Source organism: Cucumis melo, chromosome 10 (assembly GCF_025177605.1).
Source record: "Cucumis melo cultivar AY chromosome 10, USDA_Cmelo_AY_1.0, whole genome shotgun sequence".
NCBI lineage: Eukaryota > Viridiplantae > Streptophyta > Magnoliopsida > Cucurbitales > Cucurbitaceae > Cucumis > Cucumis melo.
Genome location: NC_066866.1, coordinates 23,160,190 through 23,178,471, shown reverse-complemented (window position 1 = coordinate 23,178,471; position 18,282 = coordinate 23,160,190). Strand labels below are relative to the sequence as shown.

General features: G+C 38.8%; 2 protein-coding genes across 6 annotated transcripts; one reads left to right on the top strand and one right to left on the bottom strand.

The window, feature by feature from the left end:
* Positions 1-333: 333 nt before the first annotated feature.
* On the top strand, positions 334-3,800 carry LOC103493451 (adagio protein 3). Of its 3 annotated transcripts, none has more exons than XR_538451.3 (3): positions 334-665; positions 1,552-3,241; positions 3,593-3,800. XR_538451.3 is itself a non-coding variant. In XM_008454190.3 (3 exons), the coding sequence occupies exons 1-3, from the start codon at positions 572-574 to the stop codon at positions 3,155-3,157; spliced, it is 1,785 nt and encodes a 594-aa protein (XP_008452412.3). In that variant the 5' UTR covers positions 334-571; the 3' UTR covers positions 3,158-3,388. The 3 variants fall into 3 exon arrangements, 2 of the variants coding, with proteins under 2 accessions (XP_008452412.3, XP_008452411.1); XM_008454190.3 differs by lacking the exon at positions 3,593-3,800 and adding an exon at positions 1,122-1,206 and having other exon boundaries at positions 1,552-3,388; XM_008454189.3 differs by lacking the exon at positions 3,593-3,800 and having other exon boundaries at positions 1,552-3,388.
* A 4,150-nt stretch (positions 3,801-7,950) lies between these two features.
* On the bottom strand, positions 7,951-16,988 carry LOC103493450 (pentatricopeptide repeat-containing protein At2g01740). 3 transcript variants are annotated; one of them, XM_051091426.1, is made up of 2 exons: positions 15,362-16,988; positions 7,951-15,151 (listed from the first exon to the last, which is right to left on the bottom strand). In XM_051091426.1, exons 1-2 carry the CDS (start codon positions 16,696-16,698, stop codon positions 14,233-14,235), a joined length of 2,256 nt encoding a protein of 751 aa, XP_050947383.1. In that variant the 5' UTR covers positions 16,699-16,988; the 3' UTR covers positions 7,951-14,232. The 3 variants fall into 3 exon arrangements, with proteins under 3 accessions (XP_050947383.1, XP_050947382.1, XP_050947381.1); XM_051091425.1 differs by having other exon boundaries at positions 7,951-16,447; positions 16,547-16,987; XM_051091424.1 differs by having other exon boundaries at positions 7,951-16,986.
* Between the last annotated feature and the right edge of the window lie 1,294 nt (positions 16,989-18,282).

Genomic DNA, 18,282 nt, shown 5'->3' with positions numbered 1-18,282 from the left:
TAAAAATATTAGAATTAAAATAAAAATATAAAACTAAAACTGATGGAACTTTTAAAAGTAAAAAACAAAAAGAAAAGTCAAAATGATAATTTTTTTAGGGTGAAAATTAAAATAAAAATTAAACCAAAATATTTACAAAAGGTGGGTTTTACAATGATCTGCTTTTAGGATATTGTATTAAAAAATGTTTTGAATTTATAGAATGAATAATTATAGTATAACGATTTAAAATTATAAATCGGAGGTAATGGCAAAGTGGTAATAATATGATGGCATAAGGGCATTTCAATTGACCGCCATCGATGAACTAAATATCTCAATGGGCTCTGTCCAATCACTTCCATTTTCAGGTTCTGACGGAAGAAAAAAAGAAACCGGCGAATGCCAATGGCGAAAAACGATGATGAACCGGAGCTTCAGAGCTCCGGCAAGAGGCTTAAATGCTCTAAGCACGATGATGAACGATACCATCTTGGTAATGAAGAAGAAGAAGAGGAACAGGTAACTGAACTTCCATTGAAGCCTGGGCTTTTCTTCTACCCAATGGCACCAACTTCTTTCGTCGTCTCTGATGCTCTTGAGCCCGATTTCCCAATCATCTACGTCAACAAAGTCTTCGAGATCTTCACTGGGTACCGTGCCGATGAGGTCCTGGGCCAGAATTGGTATGATGAGATTCAATTGCGTGGTTGTTTTAGTTGATTTGTTGTTGTTGTTGCTGGATGATATAGGTGGCAGAGGTGATGTTGGTTTTCGGATGGATTTAGAATGTAATTTAAACAATTTGATGCTTGATTAAGTGATTTGAAATTGAATTAATCCAGAGGCAATTTGTTTTGTGGTTCTGTTCTTTTGTAGTGTAGGCTTTTGAGTTGTGATTTGATTCAATTTTCAGCGCGAATTCCTTTTAAGAAGTCAGTTTTGTAAGCGTTGTCTGTTATGATGTGCTTCGCTGATTCTTTACGCTAACCTTTGTTTGAATTTCTGTTATTACAAGTTATTACATGATAAAGAAGCATATTTCATGATTTGAGCCTAAATTCTGATCGGTACCCTGTTAATAGAGATATATGGGAAGAAAATTGAAGCACATTTTGATTTCTTCGTTTATTTTTCTCTAGAAAAGGCGGTGGGTCTATGGAGAATTTTGGTGAGTCTGATTAAGGAGATGGCTATAAATTCTCCCCTGACTTCATCCAAATTAAGGTCTACACTTTCACCTCCACTAATATTTGTCTATCATTGTTGTGCACTTTCCCTTGGTGGGGCGGTGAGGTTGGTTACCATTTGATTGCCTTAATCCACATTTGAAGTCCGGATGTAGTTGCTTTTCAGAATATCCTGAATGTGACCTGATCCCATTGAGAGTTTTATAATTTCGAATGATTTTGGTTTGGCGATTTCTTGAAACTTCTCTCTCTCTCTCTCTCTCTCTCTCTCTCTCTTACTGACTGATGAATTCTTCATACTTATTTAGTTAACTTCCATGGTTCAGTAATTGCCATTGTTTTTAAGAATTTTATCAACTCATAGGGGCATTCTTTGTTTCAGTCGGTTCTTACAATATAGAGATCCTCGTGCACAAAGGCGCCACCCTTTGGTTGACCCGGTGGTTGTTTCTGAAATCAGAAGATGTCTTGAGGAAGGTGTTGAATTCCAAGGTGAGCTCCTCAATTTCAGAAAGGATGGTACTCCTATGGTGAACAGGTTACGGCTTGCACCCATACATGATGATGATGGGACTGTAACACACATTATAGGAATTCAAGTGTTTTCGGAGACAAAAATAGACCTTAATCGGTTGTCATATCCTGTCTTCAAAGAAAATTGTGCCATTAAATATGATCTATCAGGCAAAAGTGCTCATCTGATTGATCAATCACCATTTGGTCATCATAAAGAAATATGTGGGATACTGCAGCTTTCAGATGAAGTCTTGGCTCATAACATTTTGTCACGCTTGACACCCCGAGATGTTGCATCTGTTGGATCAGTATGCCGAAGGATACGTCAATTGACGAAGAATGAGCATTTAAGGAAGATGGTATGTCAGAATGCATGGGGAAGAGAAGTGACTGGAACATTGGAACAAATGACAAAGAAACTCGGTTGGGGGCGCTTGGCTAGGGAACTTACAACTCTTGAAGCGGTTTGTTGGAGAAAAATGACAGTTGGAGGAGCTGTGGAGCCCTTACGTTGCAACTTTAGTGCATGTGCAGCAGGTAATCGACTAGTATTATTCGGTGGGGAAGGAGTCAATATGCAGCCTATGGATGATACCTTTGTTCTCAATCTTGATGCTGCAAATCCCGAGTGGCGCAGAGTAAGCGTGAAATCCTCCCCACCTGGACGCTGGGGCCACACTCTATCTTGTTTGAATGGTTCTTGGTTAGTGGTTTTCGGGGGATGTGGCAGTCAAGGATTGCTCAATGACGTGTTTGTACTCGATTTGGATGCTCAACAACCAACATGGAAAGAAATCTCTGGTGGAGCTCCTCCATTGCCTAGATCCTGGCATAGCTCCTGTATGATTGAAGGCTCAAAACTGGTAGTCTCAGGTGGATGCACAGATGCCGGTGTGCTTCTCAGTGACACATACTTGTTGGATCTAACAACAGACAAGCCAACATGGAGAGAGATACCCACATCTGGGACACCCCCATCTAGATTGGGACATTCTCTTTCTGTTTATGGTCGGACAAAGATTCTAATGTTTGGTGGACTTGCCAAGAGCGGACACTTACGCTTACGATCAGGCGAGGCATACACCATAGATTTAGAAGAGGAAGAACCCCAGTGGAGGCAACTTGAGTGCAGTGCATTCACCGGAATTGGCGGCCAGAGTGCTGTGGTTCCTCCACCAAGACTCGATCATGTAGCAGTCAGCATGCCCTGTGGAAGGATTATCATTTTTGGAGGCTCCATTGCCGGGTTACATTCACCTTCTCAACTATTCCTTCTCGATCCTGCCGAGGAGAAACCGTCATGGAGAATTCTCAACGTTCCTGGGCAACCACCTAAATTTGCTTGGGGCCATAGTACTTGCGTCGTTGGAGGGACACGGGTTTTGGTATTAGGCGGCCACACCGGAGAAGAATGGATACTCAATGAATTACATGAACTCTGTTTAGCTAGCAGACAAGATTCAGATCTTTGATTCTATTTTAATGTGGCAGCAAACACTCCAAAGGAAAAGTTGCTTCTAAGGAACCAATTGAGACTCCTCATATTTTATAGCACTGTAAGAACAAAAATTTCCCACTCTTTTAGCTGTATTATGATTTTGTTTTCTGTATTTCTTTTCCTTCTTTTTGGTTTGTGTTTAAATTTTGGTCTCCTGTATATATTTATAAAAATATAATATAGATTGTGTTTTTTTTTCCTTCCACTTTTTCTTACCTTTTTGGTTCTGTATTTTACCTCTAAGTGGCCATGATTTTACTTTGTATTGAGAAGCACTTCTGTGTAAATGTAGATGCTTGCTCTTTCTTTTGGGTGTTTTAAGTTTTTGACAAACCGGACCTTCATTTTTGCTGGGTATGTATTTACTTAGGAAATGCCAATTTTGATCTCAAATTTTCTCTGATTACAGGACTTTCTCAATAGCCACATGCTGCTAAGACGCTTTACTATTTTTTTTTCTTTTTTTTACCTTGATTCACTTTGAATGAATCGAATATTAGTGTTGTTGTGCTTATATTAAGTTCTTTCTGTTTCGATCATTTAGTATTACATGAGAGAATGATAAATTTTGGAGGATGGAGTATTCAGTTGGTTATTATAGTTAATTTGTTACAATAGTTTGTGTTCGAGATATAAACTATTTTAGTATGAATTAAAACACAAACTATTTTAGTATGAATTACAAATTAAGAGGTTGAAAGGAAGGAGGTTACTAAGAAGCTAAGAAGCAGATGTGGTTTATATATAAAACTCCAATGACAGATAAGAAAATACTTAATTTCTTGCATACTTTTTAGCTTTCCTAAATTTGGCTTGAAATCAAATTGGGTGGCCAAGAAATTCAATGGAACAAGGAATCTTTTTATGCGTCTTTCTGTACATGCATATAGGGTTTGTATTTTCTAAGTTGCACCTGTCAATTATGATTAAATATCTTATTCATTTTTTAAATTAGATTTATAACTGATTACTTTTGGATAAATCTTAATTAGTTTTATGTTGTTTTCTTCGCCTATATAGTGAAATGCACTTACTAATTTTGGTTGGCATGAAAATAACAGGGATGACAAGAAATAACAGGGATGACAAGAAAGAATAACAAAATCTAAAGTTTACTTTAGATAAATGATAAATTTATTTTTAAATTGCTAAAATAGCAAAACAGTTAATTTCTACGTAATAAATGGGATAACTATGTACTTACTTTACAATATAGACTCCTAAATACAATAGTAAGAAAAACATTTTTCCTCCAAAAAAATAAACCAGTAAAGCATCTACTTTGCATGCAACCATTCCACATCTCCAAAAAAACCTTAGTTTTTCCTTTCCTTTTACTTCTTAAAAGCTTTTCAAGCACATTTGTTCCTTCGTTTTTTAAAGGCTTTCCGGTGCATTCCACCGTCGCTTTCTCTTTCGTCGTTTTTCCATAGTCGGTTTCTCTTTCGTCGCTTTTCCATCGTCTGCATGTCCTTCCTTTTTTAATCGGTTTGCACCACTCAAAGTATCAGTGAGTTGTTCCGTTTCACACTTTTGTTCCTTCTTCAACCTTCAACCTTTGAATTTTTCCTCTGTTTTCTGCATGTATCGGTAAAAAATACCGAGTTCTCAAAATTTTCTTCAAATTTTCTCCGGTTCTAACATTCTTCAAATTTTCTAATGGCTTTCCACCCGCATTTGTTTTCCACCCGCACTGTCGCTTTCCACCTTCTTGTTTTAGTACAAATTTTCGTTTCCCTTAATTCCGGTTGATTGTCTTCCGGTGAATCTTCTATTTTTGTTTCTCTTAATTCCGGTGAATTACATTTTATTTGGCATGATTTTAGTAAGGGTTGGGATTTGATTCTAAACTTAAATATTTCCATTATATTTGCCATAATTTTAGGGAATGGTTGTAATTTGAATTTGAATTTTACTTGAGATTTGAAATTTGAATCTTTTAAATGATTTTTGTTACTTTTTTTAATGTTTTTGTTAATAGTTAATTATTGCATCATCTTTATCATTATTTTAGGAAGTATTCATTGCATTAAAATTTTAGGACGTATTCATTGCGTTAATAGCTAAAGTTTGAATATATAATTATTGAAGGTAAAAATTGGAATAATTAGGGATATTGAAACCAATTGAATATGTTTAGGGATCTTTGAAAGAATATAATAATTTTTTGATTTAGTTTATAATTATTATAAGTGGGTGTGTTCACAAATAGATATTTTATTTGATTTTTCGATCTCCTTAAATATACTTTATTTGAATCTGGACAGTTCTCATGCGTTGAAGGGCAATTTTGGACCAAAAAAGTGGGAAAACTATTTGAAACAGTTAGTTTTGCCATAAATAAATAAATAAAAAATAACAGTTGGTTTTACGATTTATTGAATTAGTTTTACGATTTATTGAATCTAAATAAAACTAAATTTTGATACTAAAAATAGAAATAAATTTAAATACAAATATCAATCTAAGAAAAGCTAGTTTGAGTAAATTAAAAAAATAGGTGGCATTTGTTAATAAGATTACTAAGTTTTTGCATTTTTGCGTAACTCACACTTGCAGCGATTTTGAGTTTTGTGTAAAAAGAAAAAAGAAAAAGTAGTTGTTTCAAAATTAAACAATCAAATTTTCAAAATTTGAAAATGGTTGATTTTAGTTCATTAAATAGATAGGGCACATGTGACCATATGGCCCCAAATGAAAGTTTCCCACGGTATATGACCAAAACGTAAAGTGATGAAATGGCGTAGAAAAAAGTTTCTCAACTAGTGATATGCTTAGGATGGGAAGGCAGCCATGTGTGCAATATGGCCAACACAATGAAACCATGTTAATTTAAAGACAAAAAGATTTGAGGTCTCACTAGATGATATTTCATGATTCACGTCGCTTTTTTTTTTTTTTTTTTTTTGTATATCTTAGCACCAAGAATGTGCACGACCCATCACGGTTGTTTGTTGAGAACACCATGGACTAAAAATGCACAATTTTTTAGTTACACAAATGTTTCTATTAGTTAAGCACTTTATTTTTGTTTTTCTTTCACTTGAGAATTTTAAAACGCACTAGCATGCATATCGTAACATCCACAAGTAAATTTACCATAAGTTCAGGAGTCCATCAACTTTATTGCCTTTATATAATATATATAAAGAAAACTATTTATTTTTTTAATATTTATAGTTAGTTTTGTAATAATAACTATCCACTTGCGATAAATTAACCTAAACAACAATGAAAAATAATTAAAAATGGAATAATACCTTCAACTTTACGTCTTCTAGATTTTTTTTAAATTAATTTTTTTTTATAATATTCTAGATTAAGGGACACTCCAATTCAAGTAATTGGGGATGGACTTGCAGAGCTCGAGAGTGACTTTGACTTCGTTTAATGCAATTTGAGTTTCGTTCATATAACTTAATTTCAACGTTAATGCAAGGAAACTTCATTTCGGGATTGCTTCGATTAACTTTCTAGTCTAGATTAGTGTTTCCAAGTGTAACATAAATGTATATAAACATTTAAAGTCAATTGAAAGAATCCAAACAAGTCCTTAATCTAAGTCAAGGTACATGTAGGTCATGTTTACCCTACTAGAAATGTAATAAATCAAACATTAAACATAATGAGGAATTATAAAAATTCAAAGTACAAAAATAACAATGTTTTTACTGTTATAGATACCGATACCGATACCGATACCGGTACTATTACATTGGTATAATTATAAAAATCAATGAAGGAATTATAAAAATGCCACAATTACCATTATTTGTATCAATTGACCCTAAATGATAAGGTTAACAATAAAATTAAGAAGGCAATTTATGTTTCCAAGATTTTTAAGTAAATATAATGAGAAGACAATAATTTTCATTGATTCATTAATAAAATTTCGTTACGATTATACCATTTTATTAATTTCATTATGATTATACCACTTTATATGGCTAATCGGTAAACGTGGCCGTAATGCAATTCAATTTTGTAGCTGTACTCGTATGAATGTGCGCTGAACATGAAGAATCAAACTTTGTTGAAAATTTCTAGATCTAAAGTCTTTGAATATTGTGATTAGACCTTGAGACATCTATTGTAAAGCAATATTGCGTTTGGATGTATTACATGTATACCCAAACAAAGATAAACTCAATTAAAATTTATGTACTGAACATAGCACATCAATAGCCTGTTCTTGATGTTAACCACCAAGATTGGGTAGAAACATAATAGCATTTAATCTAACAGACACGGATATGGATACAAGACTTTTATACAACACAATACTAATACGACAACACGCAATGATACAGTTTTTAAAAATAAGATGCTTATTAAAACATGAAGGAATTTCACAGTTAACGAGTTTATTAATTTTTGTGCTTAAAAGATTAGTTTGATGTATTTCAACCTCAAATGTTATTTTTGTCAAATATGTTTTGACTTTGTACAACTAGTTTCTAGCATATTGATTGTACTAACAAGTATCTGATACGTGTTTAGCAAGTGTCTAGCATATTGATTGCACTAACAAGTATCTGATACGTGTTTAGCAAGTGTTAATGTACAACTCTCTGACATGAATATACTAGCCAAATTAATGCTTCTTAGAATTCAGCAATGTAAAACCTTTTTAAATTTTAGGTAATAAATACATAAACTTAATTTTTCATTGATATATTGAAGGGAAAATTTCAAATTATAAAGAGATACAAACCAACTAAAACGCTAAAGATTATGTGATAGCATCCGAATATCTCAACTAGGTTGACACAAACTTGGCACCCTCATCATATCCAATAGAAAACAAGATTTCAAATATTACAATTTTAGGTACTAGATACATATATGCTCAAAATATAGACCTCAAATAATCCTAATTCACACTGGAAAGTTTTATAATACATCATCAAAGTGCTCAAAGTAAATCATATTCATCAAGTGCAGGAAGTGACAAATTATACAGTAGCTTATTTCTGTTTCTGATAAGAGCTTTACTTATATGCAACAATACCAATGTGTGCTTATTTTGGTCATATAAAAGCTCTAGCTTTCTAGAATTGATATATACCTTTCAGCCAATGACTTGAAATTCCCCAACACTACAAGCAATCCACCAGGTGGAATCTCAAACAACGCCATCCACTTGGCTGATCTTATGTTTGCAACTAGGCAGTAGAATGACAAGAACAAAATCTGCCAAACAGAGAGAGTGCTAGGCCTCCGGTTACACAAGTCTATCATAGAAAGAGAAAGAAGGATAGTAAGGACATTTCAACGTAGACAAAGAGGTAGTTGGAATGGTCAGTGGTCCCGGGGGGGCACGTGGCAGCTGGAGAGGATGGATATATGGTGAGCGCGTAGCTAGGGTTGGCATTATGGAACAAGAATGTTTTGAGTGGACTTGTTAGTTCATTGATTGGGAGAGAACAGCCCTCTTATTTGGCTGCACTTCATTTTGTGAAAGACTCTTTTGTATTGAATGCTCTTCCTACATATATATATATATATATATATATATATATATATATATATATATATATATATAACTTCCCTTTGACTCCATTGATCTTATACTGAGTATATCTATTACTGTTTGTTATTACTGTTGTGACTGTGCTGCTAGGGGTGTATCTGTGTGTGTATTGGTGTGTGCTGTGTGTTGTGAACAGAACAGGGAGAAGGGAGCCTAACAGTGGTATCAGAGCGAGTCGACAATCTGGAGAGGTGGAAGAAGATGATGCAAAAGATGATAGAGGATCGCCTGACTGCTTCAGAGACCGAGATAGAGGCGATTAAGCAAGACCACCAGAGACTAACCGGAGGGTCAGAACTAACAGGGGTAAGCACTGGAAAAAGGAAGGTTAGGAACGAAGAAGGGCCACAAGAGGAAGGGGAAGAAGGTGAAACATCCCTGAGTGTCGAAACAGGGGGAGGACAGGAGAAGATCAAGTTCAAGAAACTGGAGATGCCGGTGTTTAACGGTGAAGATCCGGAAGGATGGTTCTACAGGGCGGAACACTATTTCCAAATGCACTTGTTGAACGAACGTGAGAAACTAAAGATTGCAGTCGTTAGCTTGGAAGGGAGAGGCTTAAACTGGTTTAGGTGGGCGGAAAACAGAAAACGATTCCGGTCGTGGAGGGAGCTAAAAGAGAGAATGTACAATAGGTTCCGGTGTAGGGATTTCGGAACGGCGTATGCGAGATTTTTAGCGATCAAACAAGAAGGCACCGTGAGTGAGTACCTGTAAGAATTCGAGGAACTATCGGCACCATTGCCGGAGATGGCGGAAGAAGATTTGGAGGGAACTTTTACAAATGGACTGGATCCAAGAATTCGAAAGGAAGTTTTTTCCATGCGGGCCGTGGGCCTGAAGGACCTAATGGAAGCAGCCCAGCTCGCGGAGGAAAAGGTCGAATGGTCGAAGGGAGGCCCAAACCCGTACCCATTCTCAAAAGAGATGGCGAAAACAACCCTAGGATCCAGCCCAAAATCGACTGGGAGCCCAACTACGAAAATGGTGACCCTGGCGGAGAAGGTGGTCAATCAAACGTCAAATTCGAATACTAGTCAATTTCAGACTGTTGGCGGGGGAGGCAGACGAGAACCGTCTTATCGACGATGGACAAACTCTGAGTTGCAGGCGCGAAAAGAGAAAGGCCTGTGTTACCGTTGTGACGAACCGTTCAGCAAGGGATGCCGCTGCAAGAATAGAGAGTTAGGACTCTGCGTGGTGGCCGACGACTTAGGCGATACAGAGATGAGCGAGGAGGATACTGGTGGAAGCATGGTTGAGATAGGACCGATCGTGGAGTTGTCTTTGAACTCGGTGGTGGGATTGACTACTCCGGGAACCTTTAAGATAAGAGGAAAGTTAGAAGATCGTGCAGTGGTAGTGATGATAGACTGCAGGGCTACCCATAACTTTATTTCCTTGAGACTGGTGGAGGAAATACAGATAGCTACTACTGAAACGACACAATATGGGGTGATCATAGGCTCCGGCAAGGCTGTTCAAGGGAAGGGAATGTGCACGGGAGTAGTCGTTGGACTACCCGGGCTGACCGTAGTAGAAGACTTTTTGCCTTTAGAACTCGGGAACTTGGACATGGTCTTGGGAATGCAGTGGCTACAAAAACAGGGTTCCATGACGGTTGATTGGAGGAACTTAGCCATGACTTTCGCGGTCGGTGACGTTAAGGTGGTGTTAAAAGGGGACCCGTCGCTGACAAGAATGGAGATCTCCCTAAAGATGCTGGTGAAATAGTGGCAACCAGATGACAGGGGATACCTGGTGGACTTCCGGTCCATGGGAATATCGAAAGCCGACAGGCAGCTAACTGTAGGGGAAACGGTCGAGGAACTCCAACCAGAGTTTGAACAACTTGAACAAGAGTTTGCCGATGTTTTCGAACTTCCGGCCGGGTTACCCCCATTGAGACAGATTGATCACCGGATACAGCTCAAGGACGGCACTGATCCGGTCAACGTCCGCCCATACAGATACCCGCACATCCAAAAGAATGAGATTGAGAAGTTGGTAAATGAGATGCTGGCCACGGGAATCATACGACCGAGCGTTAGCCCTTTCTCCAGCCTAGTGATACTAGTCAAGAAGAAGGATGGGGGATGGAGATTCTGTGTTGATTACAGAGCACTAAACCGAGCGACGGTACCGAACAAGTTTCCCATTCCCATGATAGACGAGTTGCTTGATGAATTACACGGGGCCACTATTTTCTCCAAAATTGATCTAAAATCGGGCTACCATCAGATCCGAGTTCGGGATGAGGATGTGAAAAAGACCGCTTTCCGGACACACGAGGGGCACTACGAATTCATGGTGATGCCTTTCGATCTCACGAACGCACCAGCGACCTTCCAGGCCCTCATGAATCAGGTTTTTCGCCCCTACTTACGAAAATTTATCTTGGTATTCTTTGATGATATTCTGGTATACAGCAAGGATGTGGAATCACATCTGGAGCACCTCACGATTGTGTTTACGCTGCTACGGGAACATAGTTTGTTTGCAAACCGGAAGAAATGTCACTTTGGAAGGGAACGAATTGAATATCTGGGACACTGGGTATCATCAAACGGGGTGGAGGCTGATAGGGAAAAAATCCGAGCAATGCTGGAATGGCCGATTCCCCGGAACATTAAGGATCTGCGGGGATTCTTGGGGTTGACCGGCTACTACCGCCGCTTTGTGGCCAATTACGGGCACCATTGCTGCTCCTCTCACCCGATTGACAAAGAAGAACGGTTTTCATTGGACAGAAGAAGCCACATCGGCGTTCGAGCAACTGAAATCGGCTATGGTTACCCTTCCAGTGTTGGCTTTACCTGATTTCCAGCAGCAATTCGAGTTAGAGACCGATGCATCCAGATTTGGTTTGGGTGCAGTCCTATCACAGAATAAAAGACCAATCGCTTATTTTAGTCAGAAGTTGTCGGGAACGACGAAAGAGAAGTCCGTCTACGAGAGGGAATTAATGGCCATTGTCTTGGCTGTAGAGAAGTGGAGGCATTATTTATTGGGACATCACTTTGTGGTGTTCACCGATCAGAAGGCACTGCGATACATTCTGGAACAACGAGAACTGATCCCGGGTATCCAAAAGTGGTTGATGAAACTCATGGGGTTTGACTTTGAGATCTTTTATCGAGCAGGGCCCGAAAACAAAGCCGCGGATGCCTTATCACGAGTTCCAAATGAGGCTCAGCTGAATGTCATTGCGATCCCTTCCATATTAGATGTGAAGGTAGTGGGAAAGGAAGTCCAGGAAGATGACAAGCTGAAGGAAATATTCGAAAAGGTGCTGACGGATCCTGATAGTGTTCCGCGTTACTCTGTCAAACAAGGGCAACTGTTTTACAAAGGGAGGTTAGTCCTACCAAGAACTTCCAGCCTGCTCCCTACCATTCTCCACACTTTTCATGACTAGTTGGTAGGGGGTCACTCGGGACAATTACGCACCTATAAACGAATCGCTGCGGAACTATATTCGGAAAGGATGAAAAACATCATCAAGATCTATGTGGATCAATGTCCGGTATGTCAACAAAATAAGGCCCAAGCCCTCTCACTCGCTGGTTTGCTGCAGCCTCTGCCCATTCCAAATCGTATCTGGAAAGATATTTCGATGGACTTTATTGAAGGCCTTCCATGCTCCCGCACGTTTGATTTAGTCCTGGTGGTGGTCGATCGGTTGAGCAAGTATGCCCACTTTGTAGCTTTGCGCCATCCCTTCTCGGCAAAAACTGTAGCGGTAGAATTCACAAAGGAGATTGTGCGTCTCCATGGGTACCCTCAGTCCATTGTGTCGGATCGTGACCAATTATTTCTAAGTAACTTTTGGAAGGAGTTGTTCCGTCTACAAGGCACCAAACTGAAACGCAGCACGGCCTACCACCCGCAAACCGATGGCCAAACTGTAGTCAACAAATGCTTAGAATTGTACCCCCGCTGCCTGTGTCAAGACCGACCGAAAACGTGGAGCGACAAGTTAGCCTGGGCGGAATATTGGTATAATACCAATTACCACGCTTCAATTAAGACTACTTCTTATGCGGTAGTGTATGGCCAACCCCTTCCTCCCATTATTTCCTATGGTCAAGGAAACACGACTTTGAATGATTCGGTGGAATCGCAGTTACAATCCCGAGATGAAACATTGCGGCCCTGAAACGCCACTTACAGCATGCCCAGGATCAGATGAAGAAATTTGCCGACGTGCACCGAAGGGATGTGGTGTTCGATATCAGTGATTGGGTTTACTTGAAGCTACAACCATATAGACAAAAATCAGTGGCAAAAAGACGTTGTGATAAGCTCTCTCCCAAGTATTTTGGCCCGTACATGGTCATGGGGCGCGTTGGCGAGGTTGCTTATCTATTGGACCTCCCGGACACAGCCAAAATTCACCCCGTCTTCCATGTTTCTCAGTTAAAACGAGCAGTGGGAGATAAACACCTGATCAACCGGATATCTCAATGATCAACGACCAGATGGAACTTGTGGTAGAACCCGACCACGTATCCCAACTTCGCTGGAACGACGCCGAAAGGGACTGGGAATACTTAGTTCACCGGAAGGATCAACCGGATCACGAAGCTACCTGGGAGTCCTACGCCACATTGGTAAATCAATTTCTCGATTTCCACCTTGGGGACAAGGTGGCTCTTCTCCATAGGGGTATTGCTAGGCCTCCGGTTACACAAGTCTATCATAGAAAGAGAAAGAAAGGTAGTAAGGACATTTCAACGTAGACAAAGAGGTAGTTGGAATGGTCAGTGGTCCCCGAGGGGGCACGTGGCAGCTGGAAAGGATGGATATATGGTGAGCGCGTAGCTAGGGTTGGCATTATGGAACAAGAATGTTTTGAGTGGACTTGTTAGTTCATTGATTGGGAGAGAACAACCCTCTTATTTGGCTGCACTTCATTTTGTGAAAGACTCTTTTGTATTGAATGCTCTTCCTACATATATACACACACACACACACACACACATATATATATATATATATATATATATATATATATATAACTTCCGTTTGACTCCATTGATCTTATACTGAGTATATCTATTACTGTTTGTTATTACTGTTGTGACTGTGCTGCGAGGGGTGTATCTGTGTGTGTATTGGTGTGTGCTGTGTGTTGTGAACAGAACAGGGAGAAGGGAGCCTAACAGAGAGCATGAGGTCATAAAATTGCAAAATGGTTGTGAAAAGAATGCAGTGTTCAATCAATACTTGATATAGAAATCGCACCATATGACTTATGTCAATATCCCGAAAATGATTGGCAAAATTTAATCATTTGGGAGCTTTCATAACTTGTGATAAGCAAAGGAATATATGGAGGAACATGAATTTGAGTTTGAATCACTATACTTTTTGTTTGTCTGAAATATCCTTCATAGTCTACAAAATCGCGATCCAGTCAGTGGATGTCAATCACATACATCTCGGCTTCCGGTATGGAGGCTGGTGTATAAATTGAAGAACAAGACCAGACTCATTCAATATTTGGTTAACTAATCTTCAACGGTGATTCCTCTCTTTCTCATTTCGTCATGTAAACCTGAAATCGCAGCTCCATTACCCTGATTATGATACCCTCTAATAAGGATGTCATAAGCAACAAAATCTGGAGTGATTCCTTTATTTAACATGTCATCAAAAACCTGTTTGGCTTCTATCATTAGTCCCTTCTCAGCCAAACCACTAATAAGGGAGCTATAAGTTAATAAATCAGGTTCAATATGCTCTTGAACCATCCTTTTCTTAACCATGAAAGCCTTCAGCAAATTTCCTTGTTTGCAAAGTTCAGCAATCAACGAAGTGTACACGAATTTATCAGGAACAAACCCTGCCTCAGACATCTCCTTAATCATTTTCTCAGCTTCATCTAAATTACCCTCCTTGCATAGTGCATCTATAAACACTGTATATAGAATCTCATTGGCCTTTTCTTTGACAAAATACCGTCTAGCCTTCTGCAAATACCCATGCTTGGATAGGCCATCCATTAGGGCGGAAAGAGTCGCAACATCAGCCTCGAAACCCTTTGCGAGTAATATTTTGTATGCATTCAAAGCTTCTTTTATGTTTCCAGCTTTGAAATGGACATCCATAATAGCTGTCAATATTATCCTATCAGGAAGTAATCCTTTCTTTGCCACGTATTCTGCAGCTTCCATTGATTTATCAAACCTACCAACTCTATGAAAGCCTGAAATAATTACTGTATATGCTGTTAAATCTAGTTTTATATCCTGATCAAACATCTGATTAATATACTTTATCGCATCGTCAACATTTCCCTTCTTAAAATGACCATCTATTATCGAAGTGTAAACCGTACAATTAGGCAGAATACTGGCACTCAACATCTTTTCAAACAAAGAGTCAGCTCTTGCCAACATCCCACGCTTGGAGCAACCATCAATCAACCTGGAATATGTAAACTCATTTGGCCGAACTGAGCATTCCTTCATTTTCTCAAAGTATTCAAATGCAACATCCAAATTCCCAGCCTTGCAATAGCCATCAATCAAGGAGCTAAAAACCTTACAATTAGGCAGAATACTAGCACTCAACATATTTTCAAACAAAGAGTCAGCTTTTGCCAACATCCCACTCTTGGAGCAACCATCAATCAACCTGGAATATGTAAACTCATCTGGCCGAACCGAGCATTCCTTCATTCTCTCAAAGTATTCAAGCGCAACATCCAAACTCCCAGCCTTGCAATAGCCATCAATCAAGGAGCTAAAAACCCTACAATTAGGCAGAATACTAGCACTCAACATCTTTTCAAACAAAGAGTCAGCTTTTGCCAACATCCCACGCTTGGAGCAACCATCAATCAACCTGGAATATGTAAACTCATCTGGCTGAACCGAAAATTCTTTCATTCTTTCAAAGTATTCAAGTGCAACATCCAAACTCCCAGCCTTGCAATAGCCATCAATCAAGGTGTTATAAACCCTACAATTAGGCAGAATACTAGCACTCAACATATTTTCAAACAAAGAGTCAGCTCTTGCCAACATCCCATGCTTGGAGCAGCCATCGATCAACCTAGAATATGTAAACTCATTTGGCCGAACCGAATATTCCTTCATTCTCTCAAAGTATTCAAATGCAACATCCAAACTCCCAGCCTTGCAATAGCCATCAATCAAGGAGCTAAAAACCGTACAATTAGGCAGAATACTAGCACTCAACATCTTTTCAAACAAAGAGTCAGCTCTTGCCAACATCCCACGCTTGGAGCAACCATCAATCAACGTGGAATATGTAAACTCATTTGGCCGAACGGAACATTCCTTCATTCTCTCGAAGTATTCAAATGCAACATCCAAACTCCCAGCCTTACAATAGCCATCAATCAAGGAGCTAAAAACAATCAAATTAGGCACAATCCCAACCTTCATCATATCCAAAAACATTCTATTACCCATCTCCATATCCCCCATCTTACAGAACATATCAACAAACGTACCGTAAGTAACAATACTAGGCAAATAGTATTTCCACATCAGACCCAAATACATAAATGCCTCATTCTTCATATAAACTTTAGCAAACCCCTTAAACAGTATATTAAACATAACCAAATCAGGCCTATTTAACTCACACCCACGAACTCTATTCACAAGAAAGCAAGCTTTCTGAATTTGACAACTCGAACAATACCCATCTAACAAAGAATTGTAGGATACAATATCAGGGGAGCACCCAAACCTAGACATCGAAATGAAAATTTGTTCGGCAAATTTCACATTTCCTGATCTACAGAAAAAGGAGATGATGGAATTGAAAGAAGATGGATGAGGAGTGTACCCTTTGGAGAGCAAGTGGATAAGCAATTTGGCGGAGAGGTGGCCGCAGCCGGAGTTGATGAGAGAGTGGAGAAGCTTGTTGCAGGTGAAAGGGGAGGGAAAACGGGAGATTCGTCGGAGGTGAGCCAAGAATTGGAGGGCTTCTTTGACCATTCCAAGATGAGTTTGAGTGGGAGAGATTGTTGAAGGAAGACACTCGAGGGTAGAGAGAAATTGAGGAAGCTTATGGTTTAAGGGGTTTTGGTTTTGGCCTTAAACCCTACCGGCACTTCACAAAGTTTTTGAAGCGAGAAGGGGTTTTGTTTGAACCAAGGAAGGGATTTTGGTGGGAAAAACATACGTTCTCCTTTTGGAATTAGGGTAATCTAAAGCCATCTGTTAGGTTTATTAGGCGGATTGGATCAAATTTTCGGGAATAATAAACCAAGCACATTGATTTGGAAAAGAGGTCTTTATTGAATAAATGGGTATGAAAAAAATTCTCCCTTCATCTTCTACCTCTTATAATTAGTCGTGGATCACCATCAACAGTTGTCTCTAGCTAAACCCCCATGAACATCTTCAGACGACCATAGTGATCATCATCAACAATTGTTGTTGTGATCTTCGTTAGCAACTATCGCTAAACAGTCATGTGATTGTCGTTGGCAACCATTATGATCACCAATTTTCTTGATTGTCGCAATCGTTATGGTTTGACTTCCTCAAAAGTTGTGGTTTTTACTATAACTATTAATTTATCATCCACAATCACTTCACAACTACATGCTATTGTCAATGACTATTGTTGATTGACTGATGTCACTATGATCGTTATGAGCCAAACAGTCGTAACTATCTACTAAACACACTTGATTGTCAACCATCAACAACATTTTGAATTGTTTTCTCTTCCCTCCTACATCTAATACTTTTATCATCCCACTTTCTATGAATTCTCATTTATTTCTTTTTTTCAACAATAAAAAATTGAACTGATTTGTTCTATGAGTTTATATGAAACATTGGTCAAGCTAGTCTTGGATCGCCAAATATAGTTCAACCTTTCTTGCTCACTACTAGTCCCCCCACAATTAGTCTTATTTTCTTACTTACTTATTTGTGTATTTCTTCTTCCACCATCTCTTCTTCCTCAATTTCACACAAAAAATGCACGAACAAATTCTCTTGCTTTAAATTTCCCTACCATTAAAGTTTGGCATTGATTGTCACGTCTTGCCTCAAATGGCACTCCATGCGATCAGATGAGGGCATGCTACTTAGACACCCATTGGGTATCTCTCCATGAGATGATGCGTTGAATGCCTAGCAAGTCGAACAACTTCTTCCCCTTGTCTCTTTTCGCAAAGCTCTTACATTGAGCCTTAGAGACCTTCACAACTTTCTACAACGAAAAACAATTTATAGCTTTTGAACTGTACTTCGTCACCTAATACTTTTAAATAGCACAACTTAAATTTAAGTCCTGGGCGATAAACTTAAAGAGATAATAACAAAACAATAAAAATAACTAAACTTCTTCTCTTTATTAACTTAACACTTACAGAGTTCATACATTACAAATTACAACCCTTAACTTTGTTTTGCATAAAATAAAACCTAGTCTGATCTTCTCGTGCCTTTCCTCTTCTTCCTTACAAGGTGCTTCTATTCGCGCCAAGGTATTCAAGAGTATAAGGCTTCGACTTCAGTCCTTTTTCCTTCTTGTCATCTATAATCCAACTTAAGGACATCCTT